The 24,403-nt window shown below is 35.7% G+C and overlaps 3 protein-coding genes and 1 long non-coding RNA gene across 5 annotated transcripts; 2 read left to right on the top strand and 2 right to left on the bottom strand.

The window, feature by feature from the left end:
• Nucleotides 1-556: 556 nt before the first annotated feature.
• On the bottom strand, nucleotides 557-6,209 carry LOC135681192 (uncharacterized). Its single transcript, XM_089111694.1, has 2 exons — nucleotides 6,087-6,209; nucleotides 557-1,142 (listed from the first exon to the last, which is right to left on the bottom strand). Exons 1-2 carry the CDS (start codon nucleotides 6,193-6,195, stop codon nucleotides 610-612), a joined length of 642 nt encoding a protein of 213 aa, XP_088967820.1. The 5' UTR covers nucleotides 6,196-6,209; the 3' UTR covers nucleotides 557-609.
• Nucleotides 6,210-6,239: 30 nt separating this feature from the next.
• LOC135681191 (protein phosphatase 2C-like domain-containing protein 1) lies at nucleotides 6,240-9,249 on the top strand. Of its 2 annotated transcripts, XM_065195522.2 has the most exons (3): nucleotides 6,240-6,799; nucleotides 8,022-8,275; nucleotides 8,690-9,249. In XM_065195522.2, exons 1-3 carry the CDS (start codon nucleotides 6,342-6,344, stop codon nucleotides 9,247-9,249), a joined length of 1,272 nt encoding a protein of 423 aa, XP_065051594.2. In that variant the 5' UTR covers nucleotides 6,240-6,341. The 2 variants fall into 2 exon arrangements, with proteins under 2 accessions (XP_065051594.2, XP_065051593.2); XM_065195521.2 differs by having other exon boundaries at nucleotides 6,241-6,799; nucleotides 8,022-9,249.
• Nucleotides 9,250-10,622: 1,373 nt separating this feature from the next.
• Nucleotides 10,623-21,381, bottom strand: LOC135681193 (otogelin-like). Its single transcript, XM_089111695.1, has 4 exons — nucleotides 21,038-21,381; nucleotides 19,812-19,877; nucleotides 11,096-11,271; nucleotides 10,623-10,825 (listed from the first exon to the last, which is right to left on the bottom strand). The coding sequence occupies exons 2-4, from the start codon at nucleotides 19,820-19,822 to the stop codon at nucleotides 10,623-10,625; spliced, it is 390 nt and encodes a 129-aa protein (XP_088967821.1). The 5' UTR covers nucleotides 19,823-19,877; nucleotides 21,038-21,381.
• On the top strand, nucleotides 18,020-24,311 carry LOC135681194 (uncharacterized). Its single transcript, XR_010515587.2, has 2 exons — nucleotides 18,020-18,176; nucleotides 23,702-24,311. It is a non-coding gene; the product is annotated as an uncharacterized LOC135681194 (long non-coding RNA).
• Nucleotides 24,312-24,403: the final 92 nt, after the last annotated feature.

Consider the following 24,403-nt stretch of genomic DNA (forward strand, 5'->3'; position numbering starts at 1 on the left):
GTTTAGTAGAAAGGAAAAATTGTCAGCGCCTTTAAAATTAAAACCCATTTACGCTATGCCGGGTGAATTTTTACGAAATTGAATGCGGCTTTTGCAAAAATTGATTTCGTCCAGGAAAGTGGATTAATTTGCGGATTAACTAGTTCGGATATAGTACAAATATATTTATCCGTATAGATTCAATCAGATTAGAGTTAGAGTTAAGGTTAGGGTTATGATTAGGGTAAGGTTAAGGGTTAAGGATAGGGTTAATTGGTCTCAGTGTCTTTTGCCTACATAAGAACCGCTAGGCAGTCTTCATTTTGTATTAAAAAAATTAGCAAAATTCTGGGAAAGTATTTGTTTCAAAAGGGAAAAAATATACGAAAAGTTGCACTTTAATATCTAATGTTTGAAAACAAGACTTACCAATGAAAAATATTTGTTTTGCTCAAGTGGCTTTTCCGCTATATATAAAAGACGTAATTAAAGTGCTTCACAGTCGAAAGCCAGCTTGCCTCTTGTAATTTATTTGATAACAATGAAGGAACATAGAAACATAATAAGAACGGAATGCTCACGCTGTAAAGAAGTATTGATAATTCTTCAACTTTTTGAACGCTCTACAAGCTACCAGTTCTTCAAACGATAAATTACATATGGCCTACTGATTAAGTCTGCTTTGGGATTCTTTTCTAAAACATTTGTGAGTTTTTTTATGAGGAGCCTTTTCTTGTGAGCTTGTCTTCCCCTTTTCTTTTTCAATCTGAAATGCCGGACTTTTCTTATTTTGGCAATATCTCGATGAATGCGTTTCTTGTACTTATGTTTGTTCATCTTTTTTCTTCGTTTCTTGATGAGGCTACCCATTAACAACTCTTCTCTTTTGCCTTTATCTTCAATAACAACTTCCTCGCTTACATTGAAAATGGATGGAAGTTCAATTAAATTCCGAAGAGGTTCTGCTGGAACTCCAAATGGATATATTTCAGGATCTTTATATTTACACGTATTATCTAGCAATGGTTCCACTATTTCCTTGTATTTGAAGGCACCCAGTTTCCAACCATTGTGTGAAACAAATAACGGATTTTCATGTGTAAAAAACTCACTTCTAAGATCAGGATCTATTTTCTTATTTTGCTTTGCCAAGATGATGGGCACTAAAAATGAAAAAAAAAACAAATAAGGTTTCCAATACAAGGTGAGGTAACAAGGTAAGCAAATAGGTGCTGTCAATACAACATAACTGACGAAAGTACATGTAATTGTTTTCTTTGTTTGTTCAAAGTGATTAAATATTTTAAGCAACCCTGCTACTAAAATCTAGTCAATAAAAAAGGTCCAAATCCACAAGCACAAAATTGAGAATTTCTTGGACAAAAGGCTGCAACAAAAAGTTACATAATACCCATGGTCTGTCACTTTGATCCAAAAAGATATATTTGATCCATGTCTAAATAGTTGGGAGTGTTCAAAATGGCAAATGAAGAAGTCAGCTGAAATAAGCAAAACAATTGATGGCGGTACCTTTAAATGAAAATAGAAATACATCAAGCTGCCATTAATTATTTTATGGGAAACATTTTTTCAAAAAATAACAACGAAGAATCTTTCCTATGCTTATATGCCATTACAATATTTACAAAGTTACACTTGCAACTACTAAATGCTATCAAAACAGCAGTAAATTTTTAATATCCATTAATATCCAGTTTTATCAGTTCTTATATTCAAAGATTATTATCTGAAATAAAAACAAATGTATCTCCACAGTTCACCAATGATTGAAGTGCTGAGCAAAGTTTTGTTTAAACATAACAAAAACTAGGAAGTGCTTTTTTATAAGGTTCCATGTAAGGTCCAAATGAAAATAATCTGGTGCAATTGGATACTTTAAAAGGAATTTTGAAAATCACTCAAATTTTTAAAATTGCATGTTACTGTCTCTTAAATGGCAACATTTTGGTTGTCCTAATATCCGCAAAACCTATGTATCTTTGATACCAATGCAGGGAAAATCTGTTGTATACTATCAACCCAATAAAAATCTAGACAGTAAAGAAAAACGGGACTAGGGCAATACCGAAGTAAAAATCACAATTCATTCTGCTACACCGCAGGTGTGGATTCAGATAAAAATCCAAGTGGCATAGCCAGCCAAAAAGCAGTGATCATGCCCTCACCTCAAATTTTTAAAATGTGGATGTGGCCAAATTCTGTCATGCCCAATTTTGGAGTTGATGAGTTCCTTTTAGACAAGAAAGTTTAAATCTTGTAACTAATGAAAAAATTCTTATGAACCTTTGGAATGAGCTTTTTTTATCATTTAGCAATAATCTTCCTACACCATGAAATTACCTTTGCGTCTTATAGCTGTGACATTTTTTGGTATGTTGGTAATAACTTTAGACAAAGTTCTGACAATTATCAAGCAGAATTGTAGGAAAGACACTAAAGAGCATTAGTACAGTATAATAGATTAAGTTAGTTTCGATCAAAAAATTGTTGTTCTCCTAATTTCTTTCAAGTTGGAGGCCTAAATTTATATGTAAAGTTTACAGATAGGCTCCAATTTGTAAATGAAACAAAAAATCACATGAAACTGAATGGGAGCTTTTTGGTCATCTTTTCGACAAACAGTTTTATTAATAATTTATTGAAGGTATTTTTAAGCCATCAAGATTATCTAACAACCCAAATAGAACTGGCAGATGGATAAAACAAATGGGCCAATGAATATGAAATGTCAATTTTGATATATTTCAAATCTCATAGGATGACATATTTCATAGGAAATTAAAATAATGGATAGGCCTAGTTGCAGAATGCTTTCTGAAAAGTTAGACTTAATAGAAAAATACCTTGCAAAATTAGTTTAGCTAAACAAAAACATTGATGTTTCTATTAACTTGTGGTAAATATCCACATGACTTGACTGTCCTTACTGAGTCTAGTAAACAAGGGTTTTCAATGAAATAATTTGATCTTGTAAATTTTCAAGTACATGAAAAGTTATATGATAAAGAAATAAAATTGAGGAAACTAAAAGTTTATGCTTTCAGATTTGTTGGTTTAGCAAATTACACTGCTATCTCTTCCGTCCAGCTTTAGTGAACAGCACCAAGATTTGGCATTCATTCAATCAAGAAAATTATCTGCATATGTTCATCTAGTAACAATTGATTACTAAAAAGGCTGAGGGTTTGGTTTGGTTGCATAAAATGACCCTGCTGGCTGATTTGATGTCCCAATATAAAGCATATTTATTGGTTAACCAAGGACCAAAAGCAGGCCTTTCGTGCCTTTCACTCCTCCACATAGAGCAACACAATTAAGGCTGAAGAATCCTACCATCAACATAAAAGATGCTGGAGATTAACATGAGTCATGGCTGCTTTGCAATAAGCTTTTGCTTGTATTTTACTTACAGAGAATTACCTTGCATATTGTGGACCTAGCCACAGCCGTGTCGCCATCATTGATAAATGATGCCTTGCATTCTTATTCATGAAATAACACATGATGATTAACATGATGGTCATAACATCTGAGGATTATAATGATGGTCATGCCCTCTGGAAATGGCAGGACTAGCCTTGTTCTCTCCTGCCTCACTCCTATTGTAAGGCATGACCAAACATAGGGAACCAGCACTATTGGCATAAGATTAAAACACAGGGCTTGGTCATGCTCATAGTCATGGGCATGACTAAATTGGGAACCCTCTGTTGTAGTCATGCCCAACAATAGAAGAGTGGCTTCAGAGGGCTCCATATTTTTGCGAGGAACCATAGGGCTCCAAAGACGAATGGCCTTGAGCTGTTACATTGGAGAATATTATATTTTTGAAAAATGTTTTCTCTGGAAATAGATGGTCATGCTAGCTTTGCCAATGCAGCACAGAGAAAAAATTATAGCCCAATGAAAAATTGTTTGAATTGTTTATTTTAAAAGACAAGTTGCAAACCTTTATCATTATTATCAAAATGTACCCTAACTAATATCTATTTCAAATTATATGGAAAAAACTGCTCCAAATAGTGCTTTCCAAAAGTTATGGAACTGGTGCAACTGGAAGCAGTAGAGGCAATAGTGTACATCATACATAATTGTGTGGCTTGGGTGTGTCCTATTTGTTTACAGGCCTGAGAATAGGATGATAAATATTGGATCATCATGAATCTACATAACCTTGCATCATGATAATGAAATATTTCATGAAAATCCACTAGGGTATCAAAAGTATTGAATGGCACATGAATGATCGAAAGCGATTGTTATGCAAATTATTTCTGATTTTAAGTGGCAAATGGCAATTGGTTGAAAGCAAAACAACCACCAATCAAAACTTCAATCTATTTAGAGCATTTGTTTGAAAAATAACAGTAGCAATCATCTTTTAACAGTTTCAAATTTCAATATTCTGATCGGTAGCTGCAAACTTTTGAACCCTCAAAAAGCCTGCTTGAAATAGATCAATATATTTGGGCAACATACTATTGTGGAATTTCGTATTAGGCCTGGAAAATTCTAACAATCAATGATTCTCTGGTTTTTGGGTGACCATTTGAATCATAGTTTGTAACGTTTTTCATTTGAAGTCAAACTTCATTTGGTAAAGTTGAAGATTGGACTTGATTCTGGCTAGCCAAAGCTCTGATTTTTGTATGGAAGTAAATCTTTGTAAAAAAGATTTCCATTCACTCAGGTGACTTTTTCTTTTGTATTTGTGCAAAACACCTTATTCAAGTTTCATGTCTTTTACTGTCCTTTAGTTAAACGCAGTTAGATAAATTGAACAAATTCTCTCCCCTTTAACATCAATTTTTTTGTTGCTAACTTCTCGGTTTTTTCACTACTGCAACACTCCCGGAAAATATTTTTTCAATTTTCTGCAGCTATTATGTGGCTGCATCTAGCTTGGTCAACATTTTTTTAAAAATTTTAAGACCACTTTCCTGTAAAGTTTTTATAGGTACCAATGACCACCTCTCATTTGAAAATTATCTCACTTAGGCATGGTCTACAATTTTACAAACAAAAATGATTTTTTATGTAATTTATCTTCAATCTTCAATCGTTTACTCCTAAAGGCTTTACAACCAATCTGGAGCAATTACTCAAGGAGCATTAAAAAAGGAAAATTAACTCAGATAGTTGGATTAATACCATTTCCACACAGCGCTCCAGTTTGTTGATTTCTACAAAATGTTGTATTTGGTTTACATTTCTAACTGAGTTTTCTATGGCGTCAGCAAAATTTGCAAACTTTTTCCGCCAAAATTTGCTACAAAATACGCCAATTTCACCTAATTCATGCAATCAAATGTTTTTTAATGGTCAAAAATTTGACAAAAAGTGCCGCCATTTTGAACAAGGTGGTGCAATACTTACCCTGGTCGCCAGTCTGCAGAGTATGGCATGTGCACACCGGAGACATTTTTGTGCAAAACCTGTTGCACACCAGGTGTTTTTGGGTGTGGCAACTAAGATGGGCGTGGTTTGGTGTGGTCCCATAGAAAATGTCAGCTGATAAAAACAAGCACAGTTTTGTAGGAGCAATTTGAGGTATCATGAATCTTACTTGACAAATATACAAATAAAAACTTGCGCTATCTTCAACAGTATGCTTCACACGCATTTTTACTGTGAAATGCAAATTCACAAATTTTAACCACAACAGGGAAAAATAGTCGGTGCACACCAGCACACCAGACATTTTTGGTGGTGCACACCGACACACCAGGCTTTTTGCTCGTGCACACCGGAGATCTCGTCGAAAAGTGCCATACTCTGCAGACCGGCCCTGGTGTTTAGTGTATAACGAAATATTTAAATAACGATCAGTTATTTTGTTTTACATTCTTCGCTAATTTCCAATTTTTGTTGATATTTTTGGGCTGGGCTTAAGAATAATTTTGAAATTTTGTTATAGCCCCAATATCTGTGTGCACACTTCAAGTGCACAAGTATACCAAAGTGAACGCTTGGCTTGATGGCGCTTGCGCTCGCTTGTATACACACTTTAAAATTTGCTCTTGCACACCCGATGTCGCGTTGGCCAGACGGCAGAGTATGTAAGAAATGGTAGCTATAAATCATACCAATTTTTGATGGTGCATGAAATCTGCATTGATGCTCAAGGAGGGCATTGCATCCAATTTTCATCCAACTTTTCAGACTTATCGATAAACCTGCCGCCATTTTCATCATGGCTGCAAGGAAGGTTGCCTCGTGTTCGATTTTGGAATTTAGGAAACGAGGTTACTGGTGAAACCATGGTAAAGAAAACATCGAACCCTATCCATTGCTCATTTAAGTTAGCTGACTTTTTGATCGAAGACTGAAACATTTTCGAGATGGACCAGCTACCTTTCAAGCATATAGATGGAAGCATTTCTATCCCATGTACTAAATGTGATGAGTACGTTGATGTGCAAAAGCTTCAGGAACATCGTGAAGCCCATCGCGTCTGGAAAATATTTCGCTGTAATGCAGAAACTGTTCCCAAAACCACAAAGCAGCTTTTGAAGAAAAGACGTAATATCATTAATGAAGTGATTGGGAAAGCCGATCCAAATAGGCCAGTTCCTGTGAAGGTTTTGCAGAAGATTGACTGGGCTTTTGAAAAGATTCGAAAGACAATTTCGGATGACAAGACAGGTTTTATACAAGATACGAGAAGTAAATTGAATGAAAATATAGCAGCTAAAAACTATCAAGTTGCGGGAACATCAAGTAAGCTCAAAAGCTCTGGACAAGCTGTTGGCGTTTGCCACAGTCAAAACGAGAGGTGGAGGACTATTGATGAGGACAGGTAGTAATAGTTGCCTTTTGAACACAGAAGGGAGGTTTAGTGGGATGTGAAAGTATTTGAGCCCCATTGATCACCTCACCCCTCTTAACAACTATGTTCAAAAAATTTTAAAGTGGTTTCACTTCCAAAAATTTATTTGAACTGTAATTTTCTTGGCAGACATGTTGGTGTTTTTAGAAAATGCTGTTAAATTGGCAAAAGCATGACTTTAATTGGAATGGATTTTAAATTGGAATGTTTGGAATTTTGGGGGGGGGGGTAGCTGTATTCAAGGTTTTTAAGAGCTTCTACTTAAACCATGGATCAAAGCAGTGAAAACACAAGCCTCTGATATATTTGAAAAACAGCCTAAACCTATCAAACATATTTTTGTTTTTTTTTTTAGAAGAAATGCACGAACCGTAGTTTTTTTGAAAATTCAGAATATAAGTACCCTAAAGTCACCCCTGGGTTGAACAACACTGGATTAAAGTACCTTTTCATCACCCTGCTGGCTAATAAAGATTAAAATTAAAGTTCCACCAAGAACAACTGAAATTGTTTTGAATGGAAAGCTTAACAGTAATTGATGAGCAATTTTTTTCAGAAGAGATGCTCAATAAGCTTCAAATCTGTTTAACAACAGATATTGGCATCTAGTCTTACATAATTTTTCAATATGTGTTATTCAATATGCACAGGAGATTTGGGACACAGTCGGCCTTCAAACAGTACTGGCTGTTTGGTTTGTTTAGGCCTGCATTGGGCACAATGCTCTCCAAGAAAAATATGTATTATTGTGATGCTGTGGATGCTTGTGCCGATTTGACCAAAGGCTTGAACATCTTCCTCTTCCAAGGCTTATAAATATGCTCTGATAAGAATTTTAAAGCCCCCTATTCCTATTATAGCCCTCTTCCGGCTAATTTTGCTAATTTGCCGAAGTTTTGCTAATTTTGATCAAATAGTTTCTTTCCCATTGCACCCTTGATTGTGAGAGTTGTAACTGCAGGCACACTCCCATCTCTACCTACCAGCCTAAGTAAATAATGTTGACTCAGGTCACTAGTTGGGGGCACCTAAAGCATCAATTCTGCCTACACATTTTGGAAGTTTTGCTAATTTTGATCAAATAATTTCTTTCCCATTGCACCCTTGATTATGAAAGTTGTAACTGCAGGCACACTGATGCTCATTATGATCTAAGGTTGTTTAAATGCAGTAATATTCTCTTATTCAACAGATACACATTTAAAGAAAGTTGTCTTGGTACTGTTGAGCACGGCTTCTTTGGTGTATTTGATGGTTACAACAATGCAGTAGCTGCAGATAAATGCTCCAAACATTTTTATGACATTCTGATTAAACAGATTGTCAAAACTAACAGTGACTTTGATTACCACCAAATGTCTGAAGATCAAATTGAAAAAAGGATAGAATTAGTGAAGGAAGCACTAAAGGCCTGCTTCCATGAAATGGATTCTTATCTATTGATTGGTGAGTTTGAATCATCAAAGCTTCGCTGGAGTGGGACATCGGCAACTATTTGTTACATTGAAAATGACACATTGTTTATTGCGAATGCTGGTAGTGTTAGGGGTCTCTTTGTTAAAGGTGATGGGTCTGCTGTTACCATCACTCAAGACCACACGCTTGAAAACAAAAAGGAAAGAGACAGACTAAAAAAATCAAATGCTTCTTTGTCTCTGAGTACAAGGTCCTCCTTGGTAAATGGCTTACTTGCAAGCACTAGAGGTTTAGGAAATCATGGTGATCCTGTATTGAAGTCATTGGTAATATCAAGCCCAAATGTTACTGCATTGAGAATTGATCCTGATGACCAATTTTTAATTTTGTATTCGGCTGGAATCTGGGAAATATTTAGTGATAATGAGGTTATGTTCCTTTTAGAAGATATCATGCCTGACTTTTCAGATGTTGATGTATTAAGAGAGCACCTATTGAAACAGGAGCTTGGCAACAGACCCAAAGGACAAAATGATCTGATGGCAAAGATTGATGAGGTTTCTGTTGATCAAGTACAGTCTGAAAGAGATAATCAAGATATTTTGGCAAAGAAAGAATCAAAGTCCAAGCGCCAAGCAGATTTCACATCCAACATTATTGGCCAGAATGGCAATCTGGATGAGGGTGAAAACGCAGTTGAAATTGAAGTAGATCAAACCTTTGAAGTGTCACTTGCAGAAAGTAACATTTCTAGCGAGTCATCATCCACTGATATACGATTACCTAGCCCAAATAGCGGAGAACAGCCTTACACAGAGAGCAAGGCTTGCTTTTTGGCAAGGGCTTTGGTTGAGCGACTTGTTTACAGTGCTTTGCTAGCAGGCTCTCATGAAAATATTACCGCAATGGTTGTGCTATTAAATGGGTGTCCAATCAATCTATACTTACTACCTGAAGTAAAAAGAAAGTCAGTTGTACAGAGGATAATTTCAAAGATTGAATAAGATGTATTTGCTAAGACAGCAGGGTCATCGACAGGGAGGGAGTAGTCCTCAAAGACCTTTTTAAACATTTCTGAACCAATGCAACTTACATTTGAAGCCTTTGTTTAATGTTTTGTAAATGCTCTTAATGATTGAATCAAGGTTAGGACCTTTATCGTATCCAAGGATGTGACCCTTGGTCTGGTCCAAAAGAAGGTTCAAAAGCAAATTTTTAGGCAATTAAGAACTCTCTCCGAAAAATATGACTCAAGAACTATTCATTCTATAACTGGAGACTAATACGGGAATTAGTAGGTAAATAGACGTTAGATAAAAGAAGATAGATGTAACCCAGAAGACAAGATTATGAGTCACCTTATCTTTCATCGTTTTATCTACTGATTGCTTTATTTAGTTTTTCTTTGGCTTTCGCAACTTGGAGAAACAACTTGGAGAACCATAATACATTGTTGTGTGTTTTGTTCGATCAGCAGTTTATTGGTGTGGTCAATGTATCTAGATAATAGTTTTTATCTGTTGTTAGTAACCTTGTATCGACAAATCTCGAAGTATCTCTTTGATAAGTTGTAGCAGTGCTGCCGTATTGTAGTTATACTATTTGCACTTTTATATCGTTTTACAATAACACTTACAATATATGAAGTCGATAATTTTTATATTTTAGAAATCGAAACAACATCTACTGTTGACATAACAAATAAAACCAAATATCAAAACGACAATCGTTTAATTACAATTACTGATCTTATTAAGATATTTCTGTACATATATATAATTTTAATACTGCTTTTTATATAAATAGGCATCATATTTTAAGATTTTAAACTACGGTATATTTCTATAGAATGAATCGCATTCCTGTCGAAGAGCTATTTTATTGTCTAGACCTTGAAATCATTTGGACCGATATGATGTACACAGTCTCCAAAAAGCTTAGAGGATGAAATGACAAGCGAAGTGATATAATCAGGAATCGCATACCCTGATCAAAAAAATGGTTGACCTAGATGCTTGATTTCGTAACGCTGTAAAAAACCATCATACCTAAAGGTCTCTTATTCTCTCACCTCCTGCCTCGATATTTTTACTTCGTAGTTTTCCTACCTTTTTATCACAACTGCGTTATTTGGTCGAAATACTCTAAATAAGCCGTAGATATAATGAAACTTACTTAATAAGAATGTGAGAGCATTAGGATTTCAAATGATATTAGACAATGTTCAGATGCAAATTTTGAATGCAGTTGACTCTGGCTCTAATACATTAAGTTTCTTTACATGATTGTGGCCTCACTGTCATTTACTCGAAGTCTAAACAGATGCATTATAGTAACTGTCTTCTGGAGTTCGCCATGTCTCTGAGGTATGCTCGTCTCACACGCAATCTTGGCATGCACAGCTTCTTGCGTATTCTATGTATTTCACTTTGTGGGACCCGTCAGGACACTTGAGCAAAACTGGCCGTTTCACAATTCCAATTTTCCGACAACAACGGCAGGCACTTTCGTAAAATGGCCAGTAGGAAAGAAAAACGCTTGCAGATTTGCAAGTGCCACGACAAAACTTCACTCTGACACCTGGAACAAAGAGAGAAGATGTTACTTCCTTTCTTACTTCTGTTTATTCATCCGAAGCCCATGTGACTTACATGTGACTATTGAGGTGGCTTATCACAGAGACTCGTCACAAGTTAAGAAACATCTGGTAGAGGACATTTTCAAGACAACATTCATTTTCAAAAATAAATTTGATTTTAACTTGAAATAACGAACTTGATATAGCGAGATAGAATAATTGGAAAAGTTTTAAAATAGTTTTTTGGTTATCTTGTATCGAACGGATATTACCTGATTTACTGCAACCAATTTCATTTCGTATAGTGACTTTAACAGTCTCTCTTTCACAAGTTACTCCCATTCTGTCCCAAGGTGAGCTTTTTCCAGAAATTTCCTTTGCAAGGAAGGCAACACCAAGTAACATCAGTTCCATAGTCGGTAGACTCCTCATTTTGTTTCTTCTTTCTCTGTAATTTAAAACGACCGAGTGAATACTTTGATTGAGTTTTACAAATAGACAGCTAACCTCAAGTAACCTCTGACATCAACTGACCAACGTTTTTGTTAAATGATAAAAAACTCCTCTTTTTATACCCTACAAGAAGCTAATCACGTGACCAAGCACGTGCTAAATTTGCAAAGATGTTGCTGATAGCAACTTATTGTAAGATTCTGTAGATTAATGTTAAGGGTAAAAAACTCTTATTCTACAAGAAACATCGATCTTTTTCCGTCATAGTTGAAAGCATATTTGCTGGTTCTGTCATTCTGGGGCTGTAAAAGTATCGGGAAAATGGAAGGAGAGTTGTTGGAAACAAACTATCCTCATTTTTAAGATTAAAGAGTGTAGATAATGTGGCTAAAAGTTCATTCATGTTAGTTTGGCTAAATGTGACAAAGCTGTGATAGAAGCATTCTTGTAATGCGTAATCTAGAAAGAAAGGCTTTATGAATGACTGAAGAATCTGATTGAAAAGTAGGTAGGTAGTAAACATAAAGAATCAATGGATGATCGTACAATTTGTCCATCCTTGACGTTTCTCAGTTCAATAGGTCTGAATGCGGGTGGTTGTGTGAGTGCAGGTGGGACGAGCTGTGCACTATATTTGATTGCAGCAACGGATTCAAGATAAAGATCACTCAAAACGTTTTCCCACACAGGTTATAGTTCATTTCGTGGGAAAGTTTGTTTTGTTTTGTGGGGAGTTTGAAGCAAGTTGTCCCTGCAGATCAATGCATTCATTGGATACCCCCACATGACTGTCTTTGTCCGTGTGAAAATGAACCTAAATCTCCATAGCACGTGATCAAATTTAATCCTCTGTTTACTTAGCCTCCTGTGTTGCTTTCATTTTCAGAAATAAAATCAGGAACCTACCTAATTCTTAATTTCTTTTGCAACTTTACTTGAACTTTTACTCATTTTTTAGATAAAGGTTTATCTTGTTGTAGCACCTCTCAAGACACAACATGTATGTGATTATAGTTTAGCGGCAGCATGCATATTTCTGAAATAATAGATAAATTGGCTAATTTTAAGATATTTCCATTGTAGCATGAAAATCCCATTCCATATTGAGAATATGAATTTATTTATTGCATCGCCCTCACAATTAGATCAGCTATTGCATTTGTTTCCAGAATGGCAAAGAAAGATGAAGTAGCTGGTACATGTTACTATTCCTAATTGAAATCAGACTTTGAAGCATTTTGCTCCGCAACAACACTCAAAATGCTCATTTTAACTATATATATGCTAAAGTGGAACTCAGATTGATAGCATAACAGATGATATTTTTCTTGAAAAATGTCTCACTCATATAAGTTGTGCCTGTTTTAAAATTCACATCAAGCATATTTCTCAAAGTAATGTCTATGTTGATTTTTTTACAAGGTATACTACTGTGTGATGTGAGAAAAGTTTGTAAGAAAAAATTATTTCCTAGAGAAAATCCTTCCCTAAGCTTTTTACATTAACATATGAATGTTTAAAACATAGAATCAGAAAGACGATTTTTTGGCTTTTCAAATGACTAACGAGGGTAATGATAAATCCAGTTTGAAATTTTTCTTAATTTTCATTAAGTGATTGTTTTCTTTCTGAGGCAGCTAAATGAATATCCTTCTTTTAAATGAATATCCTCCTTTTAAATCGGCTCGTACAATCCAAAGTTACAAGACAATAAAGATGCAAGCTCGATTCCAGCAGAAGGACTCGAGGGGTTTAAAAATTGCAACAAGCCTCCTATTTGAATGAAATAATTTAACTGATAAGTGCAATTAAGATAGTTTTTGTTATTCAACAACGTTGTTATGATGCTTTAACAAAGAAGTTTAAGAGTTTCCTTTTGGCAAGCAAGTTAATTAAATTCAGGAAAGGATTTGAAGGTAAAAGAGAACATGACATTGGCAGAACCACCGCTGGAATGCAGACCTAGCTAAGAGTTTGCTTTTGTAAACAATTACTTGCAGTGCTGTACAGTGTTTGTGCCAATTCAGTAAAAAAAAAATAACAAGTGAGAGAAAAAAATATTCTTGCAAGTTATTGCATCGTTAGGAACACGAGAAAAACTTGCAAGAAAGACCCTGAGAATTACTAGCATATCTAAATGAATAAGATGGGCACGGGCCTATTTTTGTTGCAGTTTTCACCTAGCTTCGTACGCAACATCTAGTTTGCTACGACTTATTACATGGCAATTACATTCCTGGCTGCAAAGCCAAACAAACGTATCATCGACCTTTCAAGCATTTGATATTGATTATTTTCCCTGGTACATTGTATTACCAGATAAGCCTTAACTGTGCATGGCGAAAGGCCAAGCGGAAAAGCTGTAAGACTCCATTATCTTTCAACCTATATTAGTCGTTTGGAAAATGAATTGGAATTTCTGAAATATCACGATGGATTTCGCGAAGAATTAATGCTCGACGATTCATTGATCTCTACTTCGAAGCTCGAAGAAAAAACCGCAAAGTTATCAGTAACGTGTGATTTGCGAAATAAAGTGGATCTCTTGATCAGCCAACGTTCTGCTTCAAATCAATCAGCATGTTAAAATAATCATCTCAAATTCATTTAAGCATCCTTGACTAACAAGTGTAAAATCGATTAAAGACAAGTTTTAATTATAAAAGCAGAGATGAGATTATTAACTTGCATTAAGTTATAAAATGTTATAAAGATAAAATTATTTAAATTTAAAAATGAATATGAACATACATAATGTCATGAAGAAAAAAATTGTTTACGAAAGCAGAAATGTAGATATGCCAATAAACACCGTTTACACATCTGTCAATGACTGTGATGTCACTCCCTGCAGTGAATGAAATCTGACGTTGCGGCCTACTAACAAAACTTCATACTGCGCTAAAAGGACGCTAAAGCTATTTATAGCTTTGAAAAGATCTCTAGCAAATGAAGATCAATGCTTGAAAAATAATCACTTACTGAAATACAATTATAATACCTATTTCTCTGCCTTCTTGAAATCAGCCTCTAAAAACGATCACAGTGTCATTTGAACTTGGCGGCGTTTTGTTTCGTTCTGTCCCTTTTCCCCAGATGTCTTTATTATACTGCTGGCGGATCTCAATGGTCTGGTACACACGCTAAACCGGTGAGGGGTAGTGGTTATCGTAAAACCAAATTTCCCAGGCTTCTAAATGGAGGGCGGTTTGGCCTCTTAATAATTCACACCATAGCAACCGTTTGTATTTGCTCATTCACTACCATGGATACAAATTAAGTGCTCAGTCACCAACGATTTCTAGGACTGAGCACCAGCGAGGCCTGTTGCAAGCTAACCTAGTTGCAAGCTTGCAGCTATTGCTTCAGTGCATGTAGTGAATCAATGCATGGCAAAATGATTTTAAATAACTATCGATTTGCGAAAGCATTGTCAATCAATCTTTAATTGTCTGCTTTTTGTTGCAACAATTCAAGCTGTTCATGTCAGCAAGCTCATTAACTTCTTTTTAATTTTAAATTTTAGCATATCTGCAAATAAGTCTATGCAAAGATGTATTGAAATAAAAGCGAGCACTGTCATTTAGACATCATTCTTTAGGGCATCTAGGAAAAGAGAATCTAGACCTTTGAATGACTAGAAAAAGGAATTTAAACAAGTGCAATTTAGTTAAATTCTACTATTGTCTAAGGCTTGCTGCAATGAGTCTAAAATGAACCCTTTCAGATTTGTTTTAATATTTCTCTGTTGCAACGATCAGTGACAGTTTTGCGTGGAGATATCGTATTGTGAGCACGTGCAAAAGCTTATTTAAGGTCATTTTGATAGCAACGTTACTGTTGATGATGGTGGCGATGGTTACGGGAAGATGTGACTCATTTCAGCCTTAAAACGACCTATCCTAGTCATACTGCATGTGGCTACTGGGAAAAAAATCAAGTGCTATTCTAATGTGGGAAAACATGGGTATCTATTCCTGGGAGAAATCGTGAGAATTTTCCCAGAATTGAGTGGTACGAATCAATTCATACAAAAACAGAAGCCTGCAAGCAATACCTGAAGCTATAATGTAGGGTGCCCTGGGAATATATTTAGTGGCAAGCGTATCCCCTGTTAATGTGTGGTGATATCTTTGTTTGAGGTAAACCTGCCATATATGCAATATCCAAATCAATTATGCAACAACAATGAACTACCTCACCCTAAAGATGATGTTCAAACTACAAGCACAAAGAGATGTCACAGACAAAGCTTTACCAAATTCTTCTGATCATTCCTCGATGCAACAACAGACAATAAGCATCCTGGTGACATCATTTTCCTATCACGTTAGACCTTGATCGCATTGTCTTGCTTGAAGCATGCGATGACAAATTTCGTGTCTAGAAGTGGAAGGGTTTCTTCCTAGTTGTAAAGCCTGTAATACTTTGATCTCGAATGTGACAGGTAAAGAAGTGTCATGCTGTGGCAGAATATAGATCACTTTACCAAGTATTAAGATGTCTTTTGAAGCCTTGATTTAAGTAAATGACAGTAAATTGGTTGCAGAGTAACTCTCTTTCTCATTTGAATCTTTCTTCTTTCATTTAAGATAATGTACATATATTTAGAAGCATTAAAGCAGAGATCTAACCAGCTGCAAACAGCACTTTGAGACTTCTTACAATAACTACGTAGTATTTATCATTAGAAAGAAGGATAAAATTGCAGCAAACAGTAACTGTCTAAATCAATCTTTGATCTAGTAAAGCGACTGCTAATGTGCAAAAAGATATTTAATACCAAGCTTTCAAAACACATTAACAGAAACGATTACAACGGATTATGTTTTGTTGTGCGATTAAAGACTTTCGCAATATCTATATTTTTGTCAATTCAAAATAGATCCTCACACAGAAGCTTCTTAATAGGGTTTTAACGGAGCAAGAACAATCAAGTATTCTTGAAATATCAAATATCTCTTCATTTTCCAGACCAAAAGAGAGTTATATCAATTGTTCTTAAACGGTAATAAATCTATCAAATTATCGTAAATATTTCTCTCTAAATCACCATGAAAAATGCTACCAATACATTAGTGTTTATAGCAGAGTTTATAAAGAAAGCGACGATGGTTTGAGGAGCCGCTTCTTTGCAGCCAGGGACACCAAAATGATCCAAGGGCAAAGTGGGCAGGTTTAAGGACAATAGAATTTGAAATATAATTTGCAGCTTCTGCTAATTCCTTCACAACTAACATTCTTATTCCATCTGATGTAGGTATCTTGAAAACTGACTAGCTTCCGACACATTAAAATTTCTAGCACATTTTGAGTACCATTGCTATATGAAGAAGAGTAAAACTGCTTGAAAAAGAGCTACAGTTGAGAAAACATAATAAATCCCCTAAATTAGAAATTCCACGGTCAAGGGAATTTGCATGAAAAGGACAAAGGCTGCCATTGTCTCTTGTTTCAACACGCCATAAGTAAGGAGGGGGGAGGGGGGTTGCCCACCGTGACCCCTCTTTGATTTGATACTTTTACCCTTATTTGCAATCCATTGCTACAAAATCATGACAACATCTTTTCATTTACTGCTGCTTGTGTCATATCTGCCACACTTGGTTGTCTTTTGAGCCTTATTATTGTCATTCTGAACATAAGTATCCATTATTACACTTATTCGCTTATCGTGGAAGAATCCATTCATCTGACGTAACCTCGAGAAGTGAAGTCGTAAAAGGTTCATTGTCACTTAGCAATATGTCAAAATAGCATCTAGCCATTGATTAATTGACTTTTTGAGTAAAAAGAGAGAGAGATTGAAAAAACAAGATTTTTCTGCGACGGAAGAATTTTTTTAAAAGATCAAGATTTGCTTTTTCCTGTAACTTGAAACTTTGTAAACATATACAATTGAAAGCAAGTAAGTAACTATGCAGAAGTAAGAATATACATTATCAAAAAATCTCTTTTGCAATCGCTAATATGAAAAGGGCTATCAATCTTCAACAGAGCTCATGCTTCTTAAAGTGATAGGTAAAAAGTGAGCCAGTAATGCACGGAAAAAACAGTGCATCAAGAATAGGAAAAAATGCTTTCAACCACCTAAATTAATTGACAACTTTATAAAGATTATTAAATAAAGAAATCCGAGTTTAAACTTGAAAAATGGGAAGAAGGGCAAGGTATTACGGAAATTAGAAGCAACGGAAATAGAGTTAAAAAGGCACCTCATAATCCATTGACCACTGCAAAGGCCAAGTTATATTGCTATTGTTAAAACAATGAAGTGGGTAATTGAAAAATGTAGATCTTTAGTACCATCAGTAGAATGAAGGAAAATCTACAGCAGTTTGGTGGTATGAAATTGATTTGTGGAACGATCAGAAGAAGCTTGTAAAATGCATTGCAGAATTTGCTTAAAAAAGAGGAAATTGGATCTCAGGCTACCTAAAATGTATCATTTCAAAAGCAGCATTCTATTCTCTATGAATACATGTAAATTTCATTAAAAAAATCCTCAGGTATGGAAAGATACTGTTGTGCATAATTAATTTGTAAGCAGGATAAAATGACACCGAACGACTAAATCATTCATGCGGGCATTCATTCTGTCAATGAAAATTAGTAAAGAGACCAGAGGGGACTGCGGTTGGCTTTCAGCGGAGCCTGGGAAAAACTCCATGTAACCCTGGCAGCAACCTCGCCAATTCAACGTGATACGCATGAAGCAGCACTTTAAAGCAATTGCGCATGGACAAGTGTTCAGTTTGCGATCTGACCTCTTACAGGTGTGAGCACTGTTCAGGAAGCATAAGAGGAGACAAGAGGTGAAAGAGAAGAGTTAAAGAGAGGTGCCGAGAAGTGTCCTTCGTACGATCTACGATCAGCATCCACTTGCATTTTCAAAACAAGGTAAGGAGCAAATATTCATATAATATGAATTTCCTAGCTTTTCGTAGTTTTCTAGTTTTCTTGAAACCTCATTGTTTCTTGGAAAAGATAAGAAACCAGGTAAACTGTGTTTTTAAACAGCAATTTAAACTTTATAAAGCTTTAATAGCAACAAATTTGCAAACGTTTTAGAGGACAACATTGCGGAAAATACCTTTGGCACCCATTGAAACTCTTTTGTAAAGCTTTTCTTCAAACCATCAAAATGCATCTTTTTTTGCTAAAACACTTTTTACATGAAAAGTATAAAGGTACAAAGCATGCTTGGAAAAAACAGCTCAAGTAGGCAGCTGCTGATTAGTTTTGGCTGTCTATTATGATAATTTAGACCTGTCGCACTTTTTTTCAAATAAGCAAACAGAAGAACCTGAAGGTTAAAATTTCCGTTCAAATTTACAGCCTATTTTTTCTGATTCAGATTGCATATCATGAAAATCATTATCATCTTTTTAAAGTTTCCAATGAAAAGGTGCTGTTTCAGTTTAGTTTTTATCCATATTATTTTTTGTGAAGGGGGAAGGAGGTAATATAGATTGAGAAAAGGTTAATAACAGGACAATGGTTAATAGGTACCCTCCTAAACTTTGATGTATCTTGCGCAGTAGTTTAGAGTTTTTTGTAGCGATGTTACTCCTGTGTTATGAAAATGGAAAGTTAAATGTGCCATGACGCTTTGAGCACGCGAAAATACGGCAGTTCTTATAGCAAACATTTTCAACTAACCAAAGCAATGCAATTGTCATGCAACTCAAGTAGTCACGCAACTAACATAATTCCAACTAAGTCAAAGAGAGCTTCTGGCTTTGCATTTTCGATGAAGAGATTTTATGGGTAACGTGATAAGCTGTACTTTTACATAAAGCCATTTTTTAGCCAAGTATAAACTAAGCCAATTGTGTGGTAATTTCTTATCTAAAATGTAAAGGGGATTCTCACACATCGGTGACTCATTCATGGTAACAAAGATAAGGGAGAGCATGCTACCTTTGCAAAAATAATAATCATGTTCTAAGGTCTTCGTTAGGGTGGGTGGCTATTCCTTGAGCAACTGAAAGAAATACCCTACCCTTAAGTGGAGAGCACCCAAATTTGTTTTCTTCACAATTTAAGCATAATTGATAAGCATTGATCACGTCTCATGAAAATACTTCTTCCCTTTTGCCGCTGAAAGAGCACTTTACCTCGATTGATTTAGTGTTGCTTTCGAAGCAACTATTTCTTTGTGTGACGTCACAACAAGACTTTCAATAGGATGCATGATCTCGGCATTATAGCTGAATGTACGCTGAGTGGAGGAAAACCTTCCACGACCAGCGCGTTAATGATTAATAAAAAATAAACCTTATCTCTATTCAACTTACAATGGACTAGAATCAACGTACTTTTTAATAACCTTGAAGGGTATTAATAGAAAATCACGTATGTTTCTAAAAATAGAAATCACAGACTTAGCAGGAGGTGCTTGTGAATAATACGTTTGGTACATTGGTAAATATTTTATCAATTGTTAAGAGTCAACTCAACAATAGATATTATGAATAAATGAATGGAATTGCGTAACTGATGTTGCTGCATTGCTTAATACATCCACCTCACCTCGCGGTCATTCAGCCAATATGTGAATAACCAGTTTACCAGCGTACTTTATTTTTGGCCTTTTATCTATAAAGTGAGTTAACACATCAGCCCAATAAAGCCCGTACAAAAAGGTCTGCTAGATATGTCTTTTTTTCTACGGCTTTTTGCAAAGCGTTTTTCGATTTTCGGCTGTGATAACTATGTCTGGTTGACTAATGAAATTCAAGATGACTCATGAAACAGACGAACGAAATTTTTTACATGAAAAAAAGGAAAAGAAGATTTTACAAGATTACCAACTATAATATCTGAAGAATTTGCCATGAAACTTAACAACAAACTGATTGAAAGCATTCATAACATAGTTTTAAATCAAATAAGAACCATGTCATCATACAAAACCACAATGACATACCTTTATAAGAAATTCTTGTCTGAAGTGTTCAGAATGTAAAACGCCATAAATGTATTCGAATCACTGAGTAAACTGTGTTTGAAAGAAATCGATTGTCGGAGTTTACTGAATCTGCGTGAAAATATATGCGAACAGAGTTGCTTCTGGAAAACCACTGTCAGCGACTTTATTATCGCTGTTTTCGACATTCATCGTATCGTGGGATTTTCAGGGTTACCCTGCCATTTTATAAGGTTTTTCAAAACTTTTAATGTTTATTTGATGCAAATAGATGCAGCGTTTCCTGATTTTGACTGAAGACGGCCATTTTGTCGATGTCTATTAGAAGGCTGCCAAATTCAGAGAAGAGTATTCCAGGAAATCTCTGTATTCAGCCTTTTAGCCCGCGTTTGAATAAGGTTTATAAGAAGATTACTAACACTAAAAAGTTCTAGACAAAATCTTTTGAATTAAATGAATTTCTTATAAAAGTTAAGGAATGACAGTAAATTCACAATAAACACACCAACCGCCAGTTCAAAAGGGCGTTCTGCAATTCATTTTGATCAAAATAACATTTGCATGAAATGAAAATAAAATTATTACTTCACTATTTTCCCTTAAATTTAACATGAATTTTTCTTGCTTAAACATTTTAAATTTTCATCGGAAACGACACTAGCAAACGGCATTAATGCATGCTTCAGGTCTGCAAAATTCATTTATGTCTGCTACGTCAGAATTGGGACAAAGTTTTCAAAATCTGAAGTGAAAAGTTACGTTATTATTACAGTAAAACTGGCGAGTGATTCCAGCGACGTGGCGAGAAAATTTAAAGTATACGTCTCACCTTTCGGTCCTGTTTATCGAGGAACGCTCTTTTTGGTCTGAACGATGCAATCTGCCAGTTAAAATGTTAAGAACACCGGGCAATTGCCCGAAAGCAGCAATTTAAATTAAAGTTCGTGCAAACAAATTAGTTTAGATGGAAGTCTTCTTAAAATTAGAAAGATGCCACACAATCAGACGGCACGTGAAAACGTCCCACAAAGTGCACTCCGCTGTTGGTGATTCCCTGTTTGAAAACAGCCCATTCAGACTGCATATGGAGACAAGCTAAGAGCTGTAATGAATAGTTCAAAACTTTTCAATTCGGTTACAATTAAATATAATCTGCTTTTAGAGTAGTTTTGTTACAGGGCGGTGAAAAAGATAATCACGGTTAACCGTTTTTGTTAGAACAATCAAAATATTTTTCAACGCTAGTGACGTCGAGGACGCATTCAATTTTGTGAGCTTGCAACAAAAGATGGATATTTCTTCCAAGCAAGAAGTTACGCAAAGTCACATCTCTGAATAGCTGTTTACAAGGAAAAATTATTTTGCATAAACCGCTAATTTACTATGTAATTGCAATAGGAAGAGGAGGGACAATCATCCGAATGTAGTTAGCAATCATCCTAAAAATTAGAACCTTACCTTGAATATTCGACTCTTTAGTCGTTTTTACAGCTATCCACTTCTTGATGTTCACAATCTGATTTATCTCTGGGTCAAGTGAGCAAAACTTGCCAATTTTGCTCTTTTTGACCCACTTATCGTTTGCGTACCTCCTTTTACGTCCTAACAGGTGATGTTGCTTCTATGGCAACCAATTCAGTTAACCTAGCCTAACCTCCAAATCTAAGCAGGGAATTTGCTACATGCAAGGTAGAAACTTAATTAGAAAGTTGAAGGACTTCATGCTTAATTGAAAGAGTAATAATTTCATGTCAGGCAAGTCAGAAGGAAACCCATGTTGTTCGTGCATACAAAACGTGAAAAGGCACACTTATTTTGTCTTCTTAAGATCTTAATAAATTTAAAAAGATAAATTTGGACCGCAAGGCTCAGAGACAAGTTTATCTGGGGCTACAAGTCTTTTGTTTAGCCCCACCACCAGAGCAACTGAAATATGACGCACAATGCTATCAAGATGAAAAAGGAATTCGTATTGTATTTTGATATATCCAAGCTGAAGTAGAACAATCAAGTGAATCGCCTTAATCACTGAGGCAAATCGCTTTGAAAGCAGCTGATTTGATGGTGGAAGTGATCAATAAATTTGACAATTCCGTTGACAAAAGGCTAGTGAAAACAGCCAATGACTCCGCTTAAAATATTGTAACCTTGAATAGGCAATTGGTGAATTAGATAAAAACAGTGGGGACAAAAGACATTAAAGGCCGCCGTCAGCGTTGGGTATAAATTGCGACACAAAGCGCGAATTCTCAAATGTGCCACCGCTTAGCTTTAGGGCGACGAAGAGTGACATTGCACCCAGCGAACTGAACATCACTATCGTTTATTTTTGGTGAGTGGTGGAATTAACAGAATTTATTTTTTATTTTTTTGCAAATTTAAAGATACGATTTACTATCACAGTTGAAAATTTTTCCTTATTTTATCGTAAGGATATATGTTAATATTCAACCTATTTAGCGTACTATTTTGGCGGCTAAAAATAGCCCTTCAGAACTGTTTACAGGTGTACTAATTGTTCCTGTTCCAAAACATCTGAAGTGCATCGATAGAACATCAACATCGGTTGATTGCTTTGCCGAAACAGCAAATAGTTAGTTAATCACCGAAATAATCATTCACGAGATGAATCACATCAATTCACGAAATAGAATCGATTTAGCTTTCAATTTTTACGATGCCTCGTCAAAATTTGAGTTTTAATTCAATTAGAAACATTTCATAATATAGGTAGGCGTTGCAGTACAGATTCACGTTTTTACCACTCACCCGTAAACTTGCACATTTTTAAGATTAATCGTCTTTGATTTAGAGTTATGAGATTTGAAACCAAACCAACTTTATCTTCCCGAAGCAAAAAATTCTTTGAAAATTCTCTGAATTCCAAGGGAATTAGTGTGCATTCGTAATTCTGAGATCTGCTAGCAAAAATGATAAGGAAAAAGTCTTTAATTAAAAAATCGTGGTGTAGGGGCGAGTCAAAATCGCAGCTGAAGATGGCGACCGCTCTGGCTAAAATGAAATCAAATAAACAGCCGTGTCACCTGGTCACACCCAAAGTTTCTTTTGAAATATTTATTTCAACTACTACTTTTATTGATAAGGTTTTGTGTGCATGTTTCTGTTGGTCAGTGTTGGCCGGTCATCCACGCTTGCGAAAAGCTGCGCAGCCTGTCTTGTAACTGCGCCAACGATCATTCGTTTTATTTTAGTTTTTGTTTTCTTTTGACTGCGTTGTTGACATTGTAACCAAGAAGTTCGCGTTTTTGTTTACAGAGTTTTGAATCAAAAAGGAACACGTCTTGGGTGGTTCTTTTCTGAAAATTCAAATTCGATGTTCAATCTTTAAAAAACCAATTCAATTAGAAATTTGCTAATTGTAAAAGGTGCTATGTGCTTTTATTCTTTAGACCACACTGCAGCTTGTAATATAAATTTCGGCATCGTTTTAAGTGGAGGTTTATGATCTAAGACGCTAATTGTTTTCTTTTAGATCACGATGGAGTTGAAGACAGTACTAGTTTTGGGCGCAATGCTTCTAAACATTGCCGTTTCGTATGGCAGAACATTGATAGGAAGACACAGGCAAGCATGTGAACCTCTGGCTGGACTTAAGACAGTGAGGCTACCGAATTGCAGAGGTAGAATATATGTGAACCAATGCATTGGAACATGTTTGTCTTGGGACGGACTGCCGGAGAATGCCGACATACCAGTGAACAGGTGCACGTGCTGCAAACCAGTTACATTTAGAGAAAAGAAAGTTTTGTTGGAATGCACAAGTAAATTCAGAAGGCGGCAAGTGGAGGAGCACACGATCAAAGAGCCAATAGCATGTGGATGCTCTCCTTGTAACAGAAGAAGGAAGAGGTCTCGTGTCTCTAAAAGCTCTTTTCCATCGACATTGAAGCGGACATCCCCGCTCCAGTAGGACTCTTGTCAAATGTAGTGGTAGCAGTAGAACAAGTTTTCTCTTGTACCCTACAACAAAAGAGGGTTTAAAAAGGCATATTTTCTCGAAATTATGAATCCCAAGAAAGACAAATTGACAGCTAAATCTTCCAGAAATATTCTCTTAGAAGAAAGGTAGCTCTTGGAAATAATGCTGGATTTCTGATTCAATTTGATGCACTTGCCGGGTGGGCGAAATAAAGGGATTTCAGGCAAGACGTTAGATGAAGCAGTCAACAGTAAC

This window comes from Rhopilema esculentum, chromosome 12 (genome assembly GCF_057945365.1).
Source record: "Rhopilema esculentum isolate cy_ngs chromosome 12, ASM5794536v1, whole genome shotgun sequence".
NCBI lineage: Eukaryota > Metazoa > Cnidaria > Scyphozoa > Rhizostomeae > Rhizostomatidae > Rhopilema > Rhopilema esculentum.

Coding starts and splice junctions, on each gene's coding strand:
- LOC135681191 (XM_065195521.2), top strand. CDS start 6,342: ATGGACCAGCTACCTTTCAAGCATATAGATGGAAGCATTTCTATCCCA. Junction 6,800..8,021: donor AGGACTATTGATGAGGACAG/GTAGTAATAGTT, acceptor CTTATTCAACAG/ATACACATTTAAAGAAAGTT.
- LOC135681192 (XM_089111694.1), bottom strand. CDS start 6,195: ATGATGAAAATGGCGGCAGGTTTATCGATAAGTCTGAAAAGTTGGATG. Junction 1,143..6,086: donor TCATGCACCATCAAAAATTG/GTATGATTTATA, acceptor TTTCATTTTTAG/TGCCCATCATCTTGGCAAAG.
- LOC135681193 (XM_089111695.1), bottom strand. Junction 10,826..11,095: donor AATTGGTTGCAGTAAATCAG/GTAATATCCGTT, acceptor TCTTTGTTCCAG/GTGTCAGAGTGAAGTTTTGT.